At 46.8% G+C, this 17,859-nt stretch overlaps 1 protein-coding gene across 1 annotated transcript in view; it reads left to right on the plus strand.

The window, feature by feature from the left end:
• Positions 1-2,032: 2,032 nt before the first annotated feature.
• Positions 2,033-17,859, plus strand: part of LOC138664091 (zinc finger protein 84-like) — a 76,109-nt gene continuing 60,282 nt past the window's right edge. Inside the window, exons 1-6 of the mRNA XM_069750520.1 lie at positions 2,033-2,333; positions 2,463-2,642; positions 2,725-2,848; positions 2,932-3,029; positions 11,377-11,467; positions 16,009-17,292. Coding sequence (XP_069606621.1) covers positions 2,151-2,333; positions 2,463-2,642; positions 2,725-2,848; positions 2,932-3,029; positions 11,377-11,467; positions 16,009-17,292 — 1,960 coding nt within the window. The 5' untranslated portion in view covers positions 2,033-2,150. The remainder of the gene's footprint in view (positions 2,334-2,462; positions 2,643-2,724; positions 2,849-2,931; positions 3,030-11,376; positions 11,468-16,008; positions 17,293-17,859) is intronic.

Here is a 17,859-nt window from a genome sequence, read left to right on the forward strand (position 1 = left end):
GGTAACACTCTGGCTGGCTGCAAAAATTTAGCACCCGGCTTCGGCCGATGTTTAGGCCCCATCCTGGAAGCCGCACCCGCACTATGGCACGCTAAGGGGGCTCCGCCCACTTTAATTGCGCTTCTCGCCTTGCATGAGAGCGCTTGCTTTTCTTGGCCACTCCAATGCCCCTCACGTCTACCCTTGGTATTTCTCCCGCCAGCTGCAGAAATTTAGGCCCCGGCTTGAGCCTATTTATGGAAGTCACGAGGCTTCACCCACATCGCACCAGTGGCTCTGCTCCCGAATTGGCGCCTCGCTTTCTGCGAGACTTTACCACCTCTGCAACTCCTGGTGCTATCTTGGTCCGTCCGGCTCACACAGGGGTGACGGTTTTGCATTAAAGAGGCACAACGACGCTGCAACATCAATACCCGGGTAAGGAAGTACTGCTCTCTCCCCCTGCATTTTCCCACTGTACTTAAAGGCACATGACCAGTGTTCCCTTGTCTTAAAGGCACTTGACCAGCATTCCCTGGTCTTAAAGGCACATGACCAGTATTCCTTGATCTTAAAGGCACATGACCAGTATTCCCTGGTCTTAAAGGCACATGGCCAGTATTCCTTGATCTTAAAGGCACATGACCAGTATTCCCTGGTCTTAAAGGCACATGGCCAGTATTCCCTGGTCTTAAAGGCACATGACCAATATTCCCTGGTCTTAAAGGCACATGACCAGCATTCCCTGGTCTTATAGGCACATGACCAGTATTACCTGGTCTTAAAGGCACAGAACCAGTATTCCCTGGTTTTAAATGCTCATGACTAATATTCTCTAATCTTAAAGTCATATGACCAGTATTCCCTTGCTTTAAAGTCCGAAGCCAGTCACCCCAAATGAGCTCAGGAGCCCTCCGCCGCTGATGCCAGCTTATCCCAGAATACCTAGTTCCCCTGAGTGGGCTTCGTCACTGACCACAATCCATGGCTTATCTGACCAAGAGATTGAATCCCTCCGTCAACCCTCTGTGGCTCGAAGTGCTCGCAGGACCGATATAGATGGACCCTCTCCTACATGGGAGCCATCAGCTAGCAGGGGCCGAAAGTATTCTAGAAACGTACAGGCATCTAGAAATGTACAGGCGTCTAGAAAACAGAAGCTTCATTTCCTGATCTCCTTCCCCAATGATTTGCTGAGAACAAGACTCTGAATATGGATCAGATATTGCCTTGGATCTGGACTCGCCAGAGTTTCAGAAAAGGATGGATTCAACTATTTATGTCATCAACCAATCTGCGTAGGTATCCTTTTTCAGCCAATATGCAAACACGTGGGGTGTCCTATCCACGTATATCCCCTATGACGTGGGATGCCATGCCTGGTCTGATTTTTAGGGGCAACGGGTCCTTTAAAGGGCACTGATCTCCCCACACCATCAGCAGATGAGCATATGGAGTGTCGCCTCCATGTATCCTCTTCTACAGCTAGGCCTAATGCCGGACAACCAGCCCTGTCCACCCGGGGATATGAACGCTGTGAATGTACAGAGGCTCCCTTTTTGGCGTACGAGCACCCCCCTCTGCATCACCACTATTTAGCAGATGATGCAAGAAGGCGGACGATCCCTCTCCTCTTCATTGTTAAGAGGATGGTGGATCGAGGGTTCATCATTTTAACTCTGCGCCATCAAAAGAGAGCGGCAATAGCTAGAGACGGCTTTTTCCTGACCTGCTGCATGCAGCCGCACATTCTGCCACTTGGTAGATTAACGGGGTAGAATCTCTTGTGGTATACCTACCAGTATCCCTGCCCCATGGGTCATCAATTAAAAATACCCCAGTCCAGAGCCTCTCACCTAGCCAAATTAGTTCTCATGCTTCGCACTGACGAGGGCCAACAGCCCGAAACACCGTGTCTGCGAATTGAGATACTAATTTGGCTTTTATCCTAAGTCATATTGCACGACTCGTTAAAGAGTTGATTGTGACTTGTAGGATCGCTACTTCCAACAGGTGGCGCTATAGAATTCAGTCCTCTTTTTCTCAGAAGAGTTAATTTGCATATTAAAATGGGATTGTGTGTTATACCAGGGGCAGGACGGGGCCATGACGGGATGTAGTGATCATGTGACGCCGGTAACAGCTCCGGAGGTTTCTTACATGGCATCTTTATGATGTTACATCATCATCTTCTCCCCATTCAGGTCCCTACAATATCGGATCCTCTCAGTGGAGATCTTCTATATAAGAGAATTCTCCTGAGTGACCCTACAAAGATGGATAGGGACAGGGGCAAGATTGCGGAGAGGATATTACTCGTCACCCTAGAGATCCTCTTCCGGCTTACTGGAGAGGTGAGAGATTCTGATGAGATCACATTACATCATTCTTATCTATGGGAATAGCAGATGGACAGAACTGGAAAGGTGAGGACTCTGGAAATGTCTGTATTGAGATTTATTAATGTGTCTCTCCATAACCAGGATTGCACAGTTGTGAAGAAGACCTCTAGTGAGCGCTGTCAGGCCCCTATGTCTGAGGGGTGGGGAAGTCCCCTGAGCCCAATCATGGGGCCTCCACCTCACCCCCTGATACATGAGGACATCAATGACCAGAAGATCCTAGAACTCACCTACAAGATGATTGAGCTGCTGACTGGAGAGGTGACACTGCTGGGTTTGCTGGGACTTTTTACAGTAACGCTATGGAGGGATCGGGGGATGACGGTATCATTGTATGTGTCAGGTTCCTATAATGTGTCAAGATGTCGCTATCTATTTCTCCATGGAGGAGTGGGAGTATTTAGAAGGACATAAAGATCTGTACAAGGATGTCATGATGGAGGTTCCCCAGTCCCTCACATCACCAGGTAATAGACAGGACTAAATACACACGGCCTATAATTATTTGTATGTAAAGCATGAATTCAGTCCCTGTATGTGTTTCTTCCAGTTCTATCCAGTGAAAGGACAACACCAGAGAGATGTCCCCTTCCTCTTCTTCCACAGGAATGTAAACAAGAAGATGTCGATGTTCCTCAGGATCATCAGGTAGATGGAGAGAAGTTGTCATGAGATCTCCCCTATCATGTGTATAAGGCTATGAAGGTCTTGTGTTCAGTCTTGTTTTATCCCCCAGTATTATACACTGAACTGCCAATTCATTAGAAACACTGACACTTTCTTTATCAAAACTTTCCTGTATAGAGAATACTAATGACTAGTGTAATATAAAATAAAGTGATTATTTTTCAGTCTGAAACCACATTAGAATGGGAATTTTGAGCACTTTACCTAGGCATGGTTGTCAGGGAAATTTTGAAAAATTCCTAACCTCTTCAGTTTATTCTTGTCAAAAGAATTAGTTCTGAGAATATTGTGATTGAGGGAAAAAATGCAATAAAAGGGGATCCACAGGACATACACGATTTGTTGAGGAAGATATTAATAATATGTGAGGCAGTGACCGGTGTTACATGTGAGGGTCACTTTATGTTACCTCCAAGATGCGCATGGAGGCATACTGAGGCCATGGGAGTGCATTGCAATGAAAAATAAAAGTGAGTGTTAGTCTTGGATCAGCTACTTTTACTCTGTCGCCTCATTGGGGGACACAGGACCATGGGTGTTATGCTGCTGTCCACTAGGAGGCGACACTATGCATAATCTGAAAAAGATTAACCGTGGCTCCTCCTCTGCAGTATACACCCCTGGACGGCGTCAGCCTTCTCCTGTTTTTGCTTAGTGTCGCATAGGAGGCACACCTAAGATTTTTTACTCCGTTTTTCTTCTGATGGATTACAGATGAAGAAAAGTGGGTCTAATGTGAGACTCCCAGCATGGCACCTTCCTCGGCCCCCTATTACGGGGAGCCCGGTTGAAGTCGAGATGGATTTTTTCCCCAAGTCGCTCCTTCCCCAGTCCCTCGGGTGCTGGTTCGAAGTCAAGACCCCCCCCTCCTTCCCCAATTCCTTTTGGTTTCTGGGTTGAGGTCGAGGCGAGGATAAAGCCCCCTGAATGTGACAGCAGCACCCTCTCTAATCCCCCTCTGGGGGCATTAGGTTGAGACGCCTCAGGTAGGGCCTGTACAGGCAGCACTCTGCAGCTCCCAGCAATGGGCCAGCACACTGCGCCTGCATCAAGGGACCCCAGCCCAGCTGCGGGCTCCTGTCGGGGCCGGGGGGAGTGCAGGCAGGCATGGCACAATAAAGACACAGGGCTCCCTGCGCCCCTGTCTCTGCGGCATCACCAGCTCTATACTGCCTCAGGAGGACCCCTTACAGGGCCCCCCTTTCTGCTTATAGCCCCACCGCTATCCTACCTTTAAATCCTGGGGGGGTCCGATTCAGATCCAACCCCCTCCTGGACTTCCACGCCGGCCTGGAGCCTTTCTGGGCATCAGGCATCTAATTTAGGCCGCAGCTTCGGCCTAGCTGAAGCCGCCGCCTCATCTCCGCCCCCTGGCCCGCCCCCTGGATGACATATATGACACTACAGTGTCATAGAGGGGGCGGATCGAGACAGGAAGGGCGCGTTTTTACACACCTTTGCCGCCTTTTTCCTCAGCTCTCCGCCCCCTTCTCCCCCTGCCTCTTCTCCTCGGTGGCCATTTCTACTGCAGCAAGGTTTAACCCTGCATCCCCGGTCAGCAGGACCAGGCCAGCAAGTCTCCGGGGGGTACGGGACTGAGGTTCTTCGGCGCTGGACCTAGGGGCAAACTGGTGGGGTAAGATCACAGCTGGGTTGTTTTACTCGACTGTGAATGTATATTCCCTATAAGGCTCCCCTACAGGTTCCTCTGCATAGCTACCCCTGTAAGGTCCTCTGCATAGCCAGCCCTTTTGCACTCTGTGCACTATACCGGGCTCAAGGTCCAAGAGAACCAGGCAGGACTGCTATTATGCATTCTGCACAGCCTGCGGGACCGCTCTCCCCAGTGGCAGCACGTACCCGCACTGCCAGGACTGCACTCAGACTACTGTGTTAGAGCCCCAGGAAGCCCCTGCCAATGTTTCGGTGTCTAATGCCACGCCGGAATGGGTCACTCAGAGGTCGCAATCTATGACGCAGTCTATAGATAACCTAACCTCGACATTGCTTCAGGCTCTGCAGAGTCATGCCTCGGCTATGACCGTTACCCAGCAAAGGGAGAGCTTGACTCGGGGACAGGACGACCCTGGCACATCCACGTCTAGGTCAGGATGCAAGCAGACCCACAGGTCACGTTCATCTGCGTCATCCCATAGCACACGGTCATCTCCTTCTAGGTAGAGACACCATAGTTCCAGGTCATCTAGACCGTCCCCTTCCAGGGGCAGACAATGCAGATCACCGCAATCCCCGACCAGAGAATGCCTCCGCCCCAGCTCACCAGCAGGGGACGCCTCAGTGATACACAGGATTCGGAAGGCATCTGACTCCCGACTCAGACAAGGAAATGGAAGGGTTCCTGATTCCAATTCCTCCTAGCAATACAGTGCTAGTTGAGGATTTCATCTACTTCCATCCATCGGGTGCTGGACATTTCTGATCCGCCACCAGAGGCCCCAGAACACAAGATTTCCTCTGAAGGACCTCTGAAGCTGCCTAAGGTTTCTCTAACCACCCAGAGTTTAAGGCGATTGAGAAAAAATTCGCTAATTGCAAATATCTGGAGGTGAGGTACCCCTTCCCGCTGAAGGATTCCAAGGAATGGACAGACCCACCCGAAGTGGATCCCCCAGTCTCTAGACTAGCAGCACAGACCCTCCTTTCACTGCCAGATAGCTCAACCCTCAGGGTCGCAGCTGACCGGCAGGTAGAACGCATGGCTCGTTCAATTTTCGAGGCCGCAGGGGCATCCCTGGCTCCCGCATTCGCTTCAGTTTGGGCTGCCAAGGCCATTCTGGCCTGGGCCAAAAATTTACAAGCTGGCCTCCAAGCATCCGCTCTTGAGCTGTCGGACAGAGCGGTTCAAATAGCAGTCATTACAGATTACATGCTTCATGCATGGATTCAGCAAGGGGCGTAGCGGGGGGATAGTATCAAACGCCATCACAATTCGGCGTATCCTCTGGCTGCGGGAATGGAAAGCGGATGCAGCCTCAAAGAAGTCCCTCCTCCCCTACCTCAGTGGGCGACTTTTCGGTGTACAGTTGGACACGATGATATCCAACGCCACCGGGGGTAAGAGTACCTCTCTTCCCCAACTGAAACCTAAATGCACTTACAAGAAGCGTAACCAAACTCAATTCCGATCCTTTCGGAATTTCTTCGGGCTGGTCCGTCTCGCGTCCAGCACAAAAATCTTAAGCGTTCCCCACACATCGACAACTCACGATCGACGCAAAGGTCGGACAAGACCTGGCAGTCAAAAGCAGCCCAGTCTAAGCCCAGAGGAGGCTTTCTCCTCATCATGACTCACGGACTCCGGAAGACACTACACTCGTAGGCGGCCGACTTTTGCTCTTTCATCAAGTCTGGCTGCCTATTACAGAAGACAGGTGGGTCAGGGAACTAGTGTCTTCCGGATACAAGATAGAGTTCACCTCCAACCCACTGGACCGATTCTTCCTCTCGGTCCCCCCAAAACCACCAGCCAAGGCTCGTGCCTTCCGACAAGCGGTCTCCTCGCTTTTTCAAGCAGGAGTCATAGTATCGGTTCCCACAGCCGAGCGCTTCCGAGGGTTCTACTCCAATCTATTCGTAGTCCCCCAGAAAGGAGGCAGCGTGCGGCCCATACTGGACCTAAAACAACTCAACAAATATGTATGGGTCCGTCACTTCTGCATGGAGTCCCTTCGGTCCATCATTGCGTCAATGGAGAAGGGAGAATATCTCGCCTCCATAGACATAGAAGATGCATACCTGCATATACCGATTGCACCTGCCCATCAGAGATTTCTCAGGTTCGCAATTGACCAGGACCACTACCAGTTTGTGGCTCTCCCGTTCAGGCTCGCCACGGCTCCCAGAGTGTTTACCAAAGTCATGGCAGCCATCATGGACGTCCTGCACTCCAGAGGCATAGTAGTTGTTCCATACTTGGACAATCTACTCATCAAGGCTCCCACCTTCAAGGACTGCGAGCTCAGCGTCTCAATCACAATCGACACTGTGAGTCGCATGGGCTGGTTAGTCAACCTTCAAAGTCATCTCAAAGTCATCTCCAACCCTGAGTCAGTCTCTGACCTTACTGGGAATGCTATTCAACACCTCCAGGGGTCTATTGCTCCTTTCCCAAGGACAAGGCACCCTCCTCCGCAAACCCCTTCGATCTCTCCGGTTTGCCATGAGAGTCCTCGGCAGGATGGGGGCAGCAATAGAAGCTGTCCCATTTGGCCAGTTTCGCCTCAGGCCTCTTCCAACTAGCCATCAAGTCCTGGGACAAGAACCTTTTCTCTCTCGACAGGGAGTTCTGGCTAACGTCGTCAACCAAGAGGTCCCTGCACTGGTGGCTCAAGCCAACCTCGCTAGCAAAGGGGAAATCCTTTCTCATAGGTCAATGGAAGGTTCTGACCACCGATGCGAGCCTGACGGGTTGGGGTGCAGTGCACATACACCACAGGGCACAGGGCAAGTGGTCCCCAGTGGAAGCAACCATGCCCATCAACATCCTGGAAATTCGTGCCATCTTCATGGCATTGAGGGCCTTCCATCACTTACTGGCAGCCTGTCACATCAGAATACAGTCGGACAATGCCACGGTTGTGGCACATATAAATCACCCAGGGGGGACCCGCAGTACCCAGGCGATGCGAGAAGTTTCACATATCCTCCACTGGGGGGAGGGCACAGGGTCAGTTCTCTCGGCGGTCCACATTCCAGGTGTGGACAACTGGGAAGCAGACTTCCTCAGCCGACAAGGAATAGACTCGGGAGAGTGGTCTCTCCATCCAGAAATTTTTTCGCCAGATCTGCCATCGCTGGGGGACCCCGGATGTGGATCTAATGGCATCCCACTTCAATGCCAAGGTCTCCAACTTCATGGCCAGAACACACGATCCGCGGTCGCTCGGAGCAGACGCTCTGGTTCAGGACTGGACCCAGTTCCAGCTTCTGTACATTTTTCCACCTCTCCCCCTGATATCCAGGGTGGTGAGTAAGATCAAGCAAGAGGGCGTTCCAACCATCCTAATCGCATTGGACTGGCCCGGACGTACATGGTACGCCGACATCGTACAACTTACAGCAGACGCCCCCTGGCGTCTCCCCGAGCGCCCCGATCTTCTATCACAAGGCCCGTTCTACCACCAGAACTCAGGGGCTCTCAATTTGACGGTGTGGCCCTTGAGACCTGGGTTCTAACCCAGGCAGGGCTCTCGCCGGACGTCATTGGAACCATGATCAGGGCACGGAAGCCAGCCTCTGCCAAGATTTATTACCGTACCTGGAAAGCTTTCTTTACCTGGTGCAAATCTCGTGGCCAGACCCCACTCCCTTATTCCTTCCCCAAAGTACTTGGTTTTCTCCAATCGGGTCTGGAGGCCAGGCTGTCCCTGGGCTCGCTTAAGAGCCAGGTGTCAGCCCTCTCAGGCTTTTTCAAAGGCGCATTGCTACCAAGTAAGGACTTTTCTTCAGGGGGTCTCCCATTTGGTTCCCCCCTACAGACGACCACTAGAAACGTGGGACCTCAACCTGATCCTGACAGCATTGCAGTCACCACCCTTCGAACCCCTTAAGGGGGTCCCGCTCCGCCTTCTCTCCCAGAAGGTGGTTTTTCCTGGTGGCAATCACCTCGCTACGCAGGGTGTCTGAACTTACAGCACTCTCTTGCAGACGGCCCTTCCTGGCTTTTCACCAGGACAAGGTAGTTCTCCGTACGGTCCCATCCTTCCTCCCGAAGGTTGTGTCCAACTTCCACCTCAATGAGGAAATTTCACTGCCATCTCTTTGTCCGGTTCTGGTTCATAGAGTGGAGAAGGCTCTGCATACGCTTGACCTTGTCAGGGCATTGCTTATATAAGCGTCTAGGACTGCGTCCTTCCGGAGGTCTGATTCTCTTTTCCTTCTTCCGGAAGGCGGTCGCAAGGGTCGGCCAGCTTCCAAAGCTACCCTTGCCATGTGGATCAAATCCACCATACAAGACGCCTACCGCCTTAAGAATTCTCCTTTTCCAGCCGGTATTCCAGCACACTCTACACGGGCGGTAGGGGCCTCCTGGGCCATTCGGCACCAGGCTTCGGCAAAACAAGTGTGTAAGGGGCCACTTGGACTAGCCTACACACGGTTACTAAACACTACATGGTTCATACCCAGTCCTCAGCGGAGGCGAACCTGGGTAGATGTGTTCTGCAGGCGGCAGTGCCCCAAGTGTAGGGGCCTGTCTGCACAATATTCGTCCATTGATTCCCACCGAGGGACTGCTTTGGGTCGTCCCATGGTCCTGTGTCACCCAATGAGGCGACAGAGTAAAGGAGATTTTTGTGTACTCACCGTAAAATCTCTTTCTCTTAGCCTCTAATTGGGGGACACAGCTCCCACCCTGTTGCCCTTCCGGGCCGTTGTTACTGTTGAGTTCTCATATTGTTTGCTTGAGCTCGTACATAGTTGCCTTCTTATAGGCATGGTTATGTTATTCATGTTACGTTACTCCTACTGCTTTTGCACAAAACTGGAGAAGGCTGACGCCGTCCAGGGGTGTATACTGCAGAGGAGGAGCCACGGTTAATCTTTTTCAGATTATGCATAGTGTCACCTCCTAGTGGACAGCAGCATAACACCCATGGTCCTGTGTCCCCCAATTAGAGGCTAAGAGAAAGAGATTTTACGGTGAGTACACAAAAATCTCCTTTCCTGGGCAGATTTAAGAAAACCTGCTGGACTTTTGTTTTGAAACGGACTACAGACTGGTAGTGTGGCAGTCCGTTTTCTTCCTGGCCTGGTTTTCCATGTGGCCGAAGGCTCCAGGTTCTTTGGTTAAGAGCCCTGCAGTAAAGGGTTTGGGCGTGTCATGGTCAGAGTTAGGCCTGGGTCACACAAATGCGAAAAACTCGCACAAGTCTCGAATGTAAATACCCGGCACTGCCGCTGGCACTCGGGACCGGAGCGTGCTGCTGCATAGAAATACATGCAGTCGCACGCTCCTGTCCGAGTGCCGGAGGCAGTTCCGGGTATTGACATGCGAGACTCTTGCGAGTTTCTCACATGTCTGACCCTGCATTAGTGTCAGTCTGGTGATTGCTGGAGTGCAGTGCAGTCAGCTCTGCAGAGCTCCACCTCTGTGTGGCAACACAGGCAAGCGGAGCCAAACAGCCAGGGTAGCTGAGATGCCTGGCACACACAGCGTACATAGCGGTGCAATCACCCACAGCAACTGGTCTTGGAGGTCTACTGGCGTGTTTATAGGCTGCAAACTGGAGGATATGGTTCTCGGCTGCTATCCGAAGGATATCGTGTACTGTGTAATGCTGTGAGTTGGACATTAATGCTGCAAACGCATTAAAGAGACTTTTGTTTGAAACTTTGCTGGGTCACTGCCTCATCACTACTTAGCGTGGATACCGCTGCACTGCAAATTGTGCTGAGGAGCAGGTAGTGTACTGTGTTGTAAATTTTTAAATACAGGACTGTTGTCCAACTAAATAAGGAAATAAGTGCACAGGTCTCCGCAGCTCCAGCCGGATACCGCACAACGGGGGAGAAAGACTTGCAACAGGAACAGAATAGCCGGTCTCAGGAGTGCAGAAAGAGAACACAGACACCAGTTAGGTTAAAACCACAACGTGTTTCAACGGCGTGCACCGTCTTCTTCAGGTTGATATTATCCATCTCTTTCTGCGCTCCTGAGACCGGCTATTCTGTTCCTGTTGCACCATCTATCAGGTGTCATCATTTCAGGCTGGTGAAGGCCGAGTAATGGCAGGGGATTTTTTCTTGGCTCATCCTGGATCCTTTGTTATCTGTGGATGGATGTTTGGACATTAGGGATTACATAAACATTTTGGCCAACCAAGTTCATAACTTCATGGCAGCTGTTTCCTTACGGTAGAAGGACAATGCACCATGACACAATTATCCACTTGTCATGGATTGATTCCAGGAATATTAGAGAGTTTTTGTCCCTGGACTTCATAGTCCTCATGTTTTAATCCTATAGCGCATCTTCAGGATGAGATGAAAGAGACTATTCACAACATATCAGTATCTCCATTTTATTTGTGGATGGTCCAATAATCCCACAGAATTACTTCTTCATCTAGTGGAATCTATTACAATCTGAATTGCTGAGGATCTGAATAGACAACTTGGGTGTCTCTAATAATGTGGCCATTCATTGTGTGTTTTATACTTGGTGGAGATGACAGGGTAAAGCTGATCATAGACATTAAGTGTTGTCTGGATCTTTTCCCAGTTTTCTGGTTATGATTTTTTTTATCTTTCTCTGACCCTTAAAATTTTTTTTTCATTTTTGTTTCAGGGTAAATATCTGCCCTATATTAATACTACAGAGACATATATGAGAGGTGATGAGCGGTGTAAAGAGGAGATTCCCACAGATAACTGCACAGGTGAGTATATCCTAAAAAACAATCAGTGCCAAGAGCGCACATCGGGTTGGCTCCATCCCAGAGGAAATACAAATCCATTATGGGTATTTATTTATCCTCCATGATTGTGCTTATAATAATTTATGATTATTTTGTGACATGTTCGGACATTTCATCTCTTGCACATATCTGGTCAGTTTACATTATCTATCTTGCAGCACATGATAATTATTATTATATTACCGTATATACTCGACTATAAGCCGAGATTTTCAGCCCAAGTTTTTGGGCTGAAAGTGCACCTCTCGGCTTATACTCGAGTCACGGTGGGCGGCAGGGTCGGCGGGTGAGGGGGAGAGGGCGCTGAGGCATACTTACCTAGTCCCGGCGATCCTGGCGCTCCCCCTGCCGTCCCACGGTCTTCGGGTGCTGCAGTTCTTCCCCTCTTCAGCGGTCACGTGGGACCGCTCATTAGAGAAATGAATATGGACTCCACTCCCATAGGGGTGGAGCCGCATATTCATTTCTCTAATCAGCGGTAACGGTGACCGCTGATAGAGGAAGAGGCTGCGGCACCGAAGACCAGCTGTCCGGGAGAAGGAGCGGGACGCCGGGAGCAGGTAAGTATCGCATATTCACCTATCCCCGTTCCACACGTCGGGCGTCGCTCCATCTTCCCGGCGCCGCTCCATCTTCCCGGCGTCTCTCCGCTCTGACTGTGCAGGTCAGAGGGCGTGATGACGTATATAGTGTGCGCGGCGCCCTCTGCCTGATCAGTCAGTGCAGAGAGACGTCGGGGCGAGACGCCGGGAGCTGCAAGCAAGAAAGGTGAGTATGGCCTTTTTTTTGTTTATTGCAGCAGCAGCAGCAATGGCAGAGCTTTCTATGGCACAGCTATGGGACAATAATGAACGGTGCAGAGCACTATATGGCACAGCTATGGGGCAATAATGAACGGTGCAGAGCACTATATGGCACAGCTATGGGGCAATAATGAACGGTGCAGAGCATTATATGGCACAGCTATGGGGCAATAATGAACGGTGCAGAGCACTATATGGCACAGCTATGGGGCAATTATGAACGGTGCAGAGCACTATATGGCACAGCTATGGGGCAATAATGAACGGTGCAGAGCACTATATGGCACAGCTATGGGGCAATAATGAACGGTGCAGAGCACTATATGGCACAGCTATGGGGCAATAATGAACGGTGCAGAGCACTATATGGCACAGTTATGGGGCAATAATGAACGGTGCAGAGCATTGTATATGGGGCACAGCTTTATATGGAGCATCTATGGGGCAATAATGAACTGTATGGAGCATTATATGGGGCTCCTGATTCAATATGGATATTCAAAAACAATTACCCTACTGATGTCTCAATTAATTTTACTTTTATTGGTATCTATTTTTATTTTTGACATTAACCGGTAGCTGCTCCATTTTCCACCCTAGGCTTATACTCGAGTCAATAAGTTTTCCCATTTTTTTGTGACAAAATTAGGGGGGTCGGCTTATACACCGGTCGGCTTATACTCGAGTATATACGGTACATTATATGGTGATCTGCTGCAGACCTCTACAATGTCTAGTATAACCCTGTTTTTTGCAAACCTTCTACCTACCACTCTGATCATTACATAGTATATTTTTCCCCTAATTAAAAACGTTGACAATGTGTCTGTATTCCTAAATCTTAAACAGATTTTTTTCCCTTCCTCATTTTTGTACAATCATGTTCTTACATTCTGACATCTTCCCTCTTGCATCGTTATTTTTTTTACATTACACTTGATCCATTTTTTTTACTTTACATTTTACATATGTGATAAAAGATATTGATGGTTTTTAATTCACGCTTTTACTTTTAGTAGTGATTTTTTTTCAGTTATAGCTCTATACTCATGGCCCTGTTTTGTTACTATGGCATATCATGTACTTAATCTTTTTAGGCCTTTTTTTGCCAGTTTTGATGCAGAAGAGATACTTCTGTATTCACAGTCTTCTTTAATACAGGACACTCAGTGGATGTCTCTTAATATACTTTTGAAGTTTGTCAGTGTCGGGGATGCGAACTCAAGACCCCTGATATGGAAGGTAGAAACATTACTAGGGAGCCACAGGCTGTACTGTTCTGGAGAATTTTCTCAGCCTAAAAACCTCAAAAGCATTCTTCTTTACATGTATAATATAACGTTATATACAGATATCATGCCAGAACATTATAAGTGCTGAAAAGTAATCACCAGAGATTTCTAACTATAGAATCATTTTCAAAAATCATCACAGTAAATATGGACATATGTTGTGTCCCTGTAATTGTAACAACATGTACAATATAGTGATTTATGGTGATCTGTAAATAGTGTGAATAAAAATGACACCTTTGTTTACATTCATAATATAGAAATATATATTTTCTAATGGCAAAAAAAGCTTATCACTCAGAACTTTGATTTCCATTCTAAAAAAGAACACATATAATAAACAATAAAAAAGGAACCCAGACAGACAACAATTAACAGGCCCACTCGGCTTCTGTTTGCTTCATTTGTGCAACAGATCTATTTTGGACATAAATTCCATTTTCCTGAAAAGAACAGTCAAAACTCAGAAACTCAGGTGTGAACACACTCCAAACCTGTCCGGCAAAAGATGGAAAAATGGATACATGTCTGTGTGTGATCCGCTTGATTGAATTTGCCCATTCAAGGGAATGGGTCTGCATTTCCAGATCGTACTCGCATGTCATCCAGAATATCCTGGTTCATTAACTGAATCAGAATATTGTATGTTGACGTTTTTTCCTCGTGAACCACCAGACTCCAATATTTTTACGGTGGAGAACTTCATAGTGTGAATATGTCCCATGGAGAGGGGAAGAATGACGGAGAAATCATATACCTGCCTGGCAGTGAGTGTGCTTGGTTGTGGTAAACAGCCATAGAAATTGAAGAAGGTGGGGGGTAACGTAACTTCAGCTGTGCTAGTTCATGAGAAATCAAAACATATCATGTGAGCCGAGCTGGAGAAACATCCCGAGAGAAAAAAGTATGAATGTGGAAGAGGTGAAAAAAAAGCTATGAAGGTTTCAGATGAGCAGGATAGCTCCATGACCCGTCGAGGCTATGTGCACCTGTTGTGTATGCGTCTTCGCAGAGGTTCTTCACTGCAAAAACGCATACACAGCACAAACCAGGTTAAAAAAAAAAAATCGCAATATTCTCACCTACTGGCGTTCCCTCGCACCGATGCTCCCAGCAGCTAGCGTTCCTAGTAATACATTGCGAATTCTTGCGACAAGTCGCAATGTATTACTTGGAACGCTAGCTGCCAGGAGCATCGGTGACGCTGCGTGGGATGTCGGTAAGTGAGAATATTGCGATTTATTATTTTTCACATATCTTGTTACTATTGATGCTGCATAGCCAGCATCAATAGTAAAAAGAGAAAGAGCGCGAGCAAGAGAGAATTTCCCTGACGCATCCTGAGCCCATAGGCTTCCATTGTAGCCAGTGACGGACAGCGCAGGATGCTTCGCTGACTGATTTTCCAACGTGCAGAAAAAAATGTTCCTCTAAACGTTTTTTCTGCCCGACAGACCGTTTTTTTACACAGGATCCAGTGCACGATGGAAGAAACGTGTGGCAATCCATCACAATCCGTCGCTAATACAAGTCTATGGGAAAATGCAGGATCCTGCAAATTTTATTGCAGGATCCTGCATTCTCAAAAATCGATGGATTGTGACGGGAGCTGAAAGACGGAAGTGTGAAAGGCCTAAGTCACATATGTGGTTACTTATTTGTTGTGCACAAAGGTGTCCGTAGCCTTTAAGCTAGGTGATCATTGAAAGAACCAACAACTGTGAACCATGGATTACAGAGGACACTGCTGCAAATTCATTTTCAGATCCCCAGTGCTCCCGTATTCATGATGGAATCCAATGCTTTCTGTTGACTTCCAATACATATAAAATAGTATAAAAACTTCTCATATCTTGTTTCTATCGCTTATTTTCTTTTTATAAAAAAAATACAAAACCTACACTTGCATAAAAGCCATTGCTTATTTTTACATGACCATACTACTGTACTCTGTGTATATACCTGTTAGGGAGTGTATGAGATATGAACATTATCTATTAGCATTGACTTGCAGTTAAATTTATGAAAGTCCACTGAACATGAAACTGCAAATGATTGGTGACAGGTGAAGTGAAAGCAGAACCTACAGAGAATACGGTTTCAACATAGATGTGAAAATATTGAAAAAGCACAACCTTGTGACCTAACATCATAATCTACTAGTCCTTGGGTAGTAGTCTCCTGTCTTGGTCAGTCTATATAGATAATATAAATATTAATACAGGAAAGAAATATATCTTGGTACCGTGTTAGCCAGTAGGTAGAAAAATATTTAGAATTGAGAGTCTTCAGTGGTTGATACCTTTTATTGGCTAACTGAAAAGATGGTAATAAATTGCAAGCTTTCGAGACATAAATATTAATATAATTTCAATGGATTGACAAATAATAATTTTATTCTTGGCAGATGACGGTACCAGGAGCTCAGAGGGACATCTGATATTTTCAGATTTTGCAGCAGGGAATCAAGGTATCACATCAGATACATATGAAGAACATATAATTATCACAGATATACCTCAAGCCCTTCTTAGGAAAAATCTATCATCTGATCCTTTTAAACGTGTCCTTTCTTCTACTTCATTAAAAGAAAATATGGAAAACAAAAACCACAAATGTACTGATGAACATGAAGTAGCTCACACAGGGGAGAAACCATTTTCATGTTCACAATCTGGGAAATGTTACAAAACTAAATCAAGATTTCTTTCACATCAGAGAAGTCACTCAGGGAAGAAGCTATTTTCATGTTTAAAATGTGGGAAATATTTTAAAAGGAAATTAGATCTTGTTTCACATCAAAAACCTCACACAGGGGAGAAGCTATTTTTATGCTCAGAAAGTGGGAAATGTTTTAGTGAGAAAAAAATTCTTGTTAAACACCAGAGAACTCACACAGGGGAAAAAACATTTTTATGTTCCGAATGTGGGGATTGTTTTAATCAGAAATCATATCTTGTTAGACATCAGAGAACTCACACAGGGCAAAAGCCATTTTCATGTTCAGAATGTGGTAAATGTTTTATCGATAAAACACATCTTGTTACACATCAAAGAACTCACACTGGTGAAAAGCCATTTTCATGCTCAGAATGTGGGAAATGTTTTAGTTTGAAAAAAACTCTTGTGAAACATCAAATAACTCACACAGGGGAGAAACCGTTTTTATGTTCCGAATGTGGGAGTTGTTTTAATCAGATATCACATCTTGTTAGACATCAGAGAACTCACACTGGTGAAAAGCCATTTCCATGTTCGGAATGTGGGAAATGTTTTAGACGTAAATTCGATCTTGTTACACATCAGAGAAGTCACACAGGGGAAAAGCCATTTTCATGTTCAGAATGTGGGAAATGTTTTATCGAGAAATCACATCTTGTTAAGCATCAGAGAACTCACACTGGGCAAAAGCCATTTTCATGTTCAGAATGTGGGAAATGTTTTAGAGATAAATCACATCTTGTTACACATCAGAGAACTCACACGGGGGAAAAGCCATTTTCATGTTCAGAATGTGGGAAATGTTTTATAGAAAAATCAAATCTTGTTAAACATCAGAGAACTCACACAGGGGAAAAGCCATTTTCATGTTCAGAATGTGGGAAATGTTTTATAGATAAATCACATCTTATTACACATCAGAGAACTCACATGGGGGAAAAGCCATTTTCATGTTCAGAATGTGGGAAAGGTTTTATAGATAAATCATATCTTATTACACATCAGAGAACTCACACAGGGGAAAAGCCATTTTCATGTTCAGAATGTGGGAAATGTTTTATAGATAAATCATATCTTGTGAAACATCAGAGAACTCACATATTGGAGATGCCATTTTCATGTTTAAAATGTGAGAAATATTTTAAAAGGAAATCAAATCTTGTTTCGCATCAAAAAGCTCACAAAATTCAGGTAGATGCTATTTGATTAAAATAGTCATCTTTCCAAAGTTGCTATACTTATTCCAAGCTATTCCGCTGTTATTTTCCCAACCAGATATTAAACAATTAAATGCAGCGTTTAGGAGGTTCATATGGGGTGAGATGGGAAGAATGCTTATAGGATTGCTCAAGCTACAGTTGCCCAGAAGAGAGAGAGGTACATTGTGGATTGAATTTGCGGGGTCTCCCATTTAGCCAACTTACAATTGGAGCAACAGTTGAGCTCTCAGGTGTCACTATCCCCCCTGATCCAGCTTGTTAACGATGAGCTCCCAGATGATATTAGAGAGCACTCGATTTTGTGGCAAACTATTTTG

Source organism: Ranitomeya imitator, chromosome 2 (genome assembly GCF_032444005.1).
Source record: "Ranitomeya imitator isolate aRanImi1 chromosome 2, aRanImi1.pri, whole genome shotgun sequence".
Taxonomy (NCBI): Eukaryota; Metazoa; Chordata; class Amphibia; order Anura; family Dendrobatidae; genus Ranitomeya; species Ranitomeya imitator.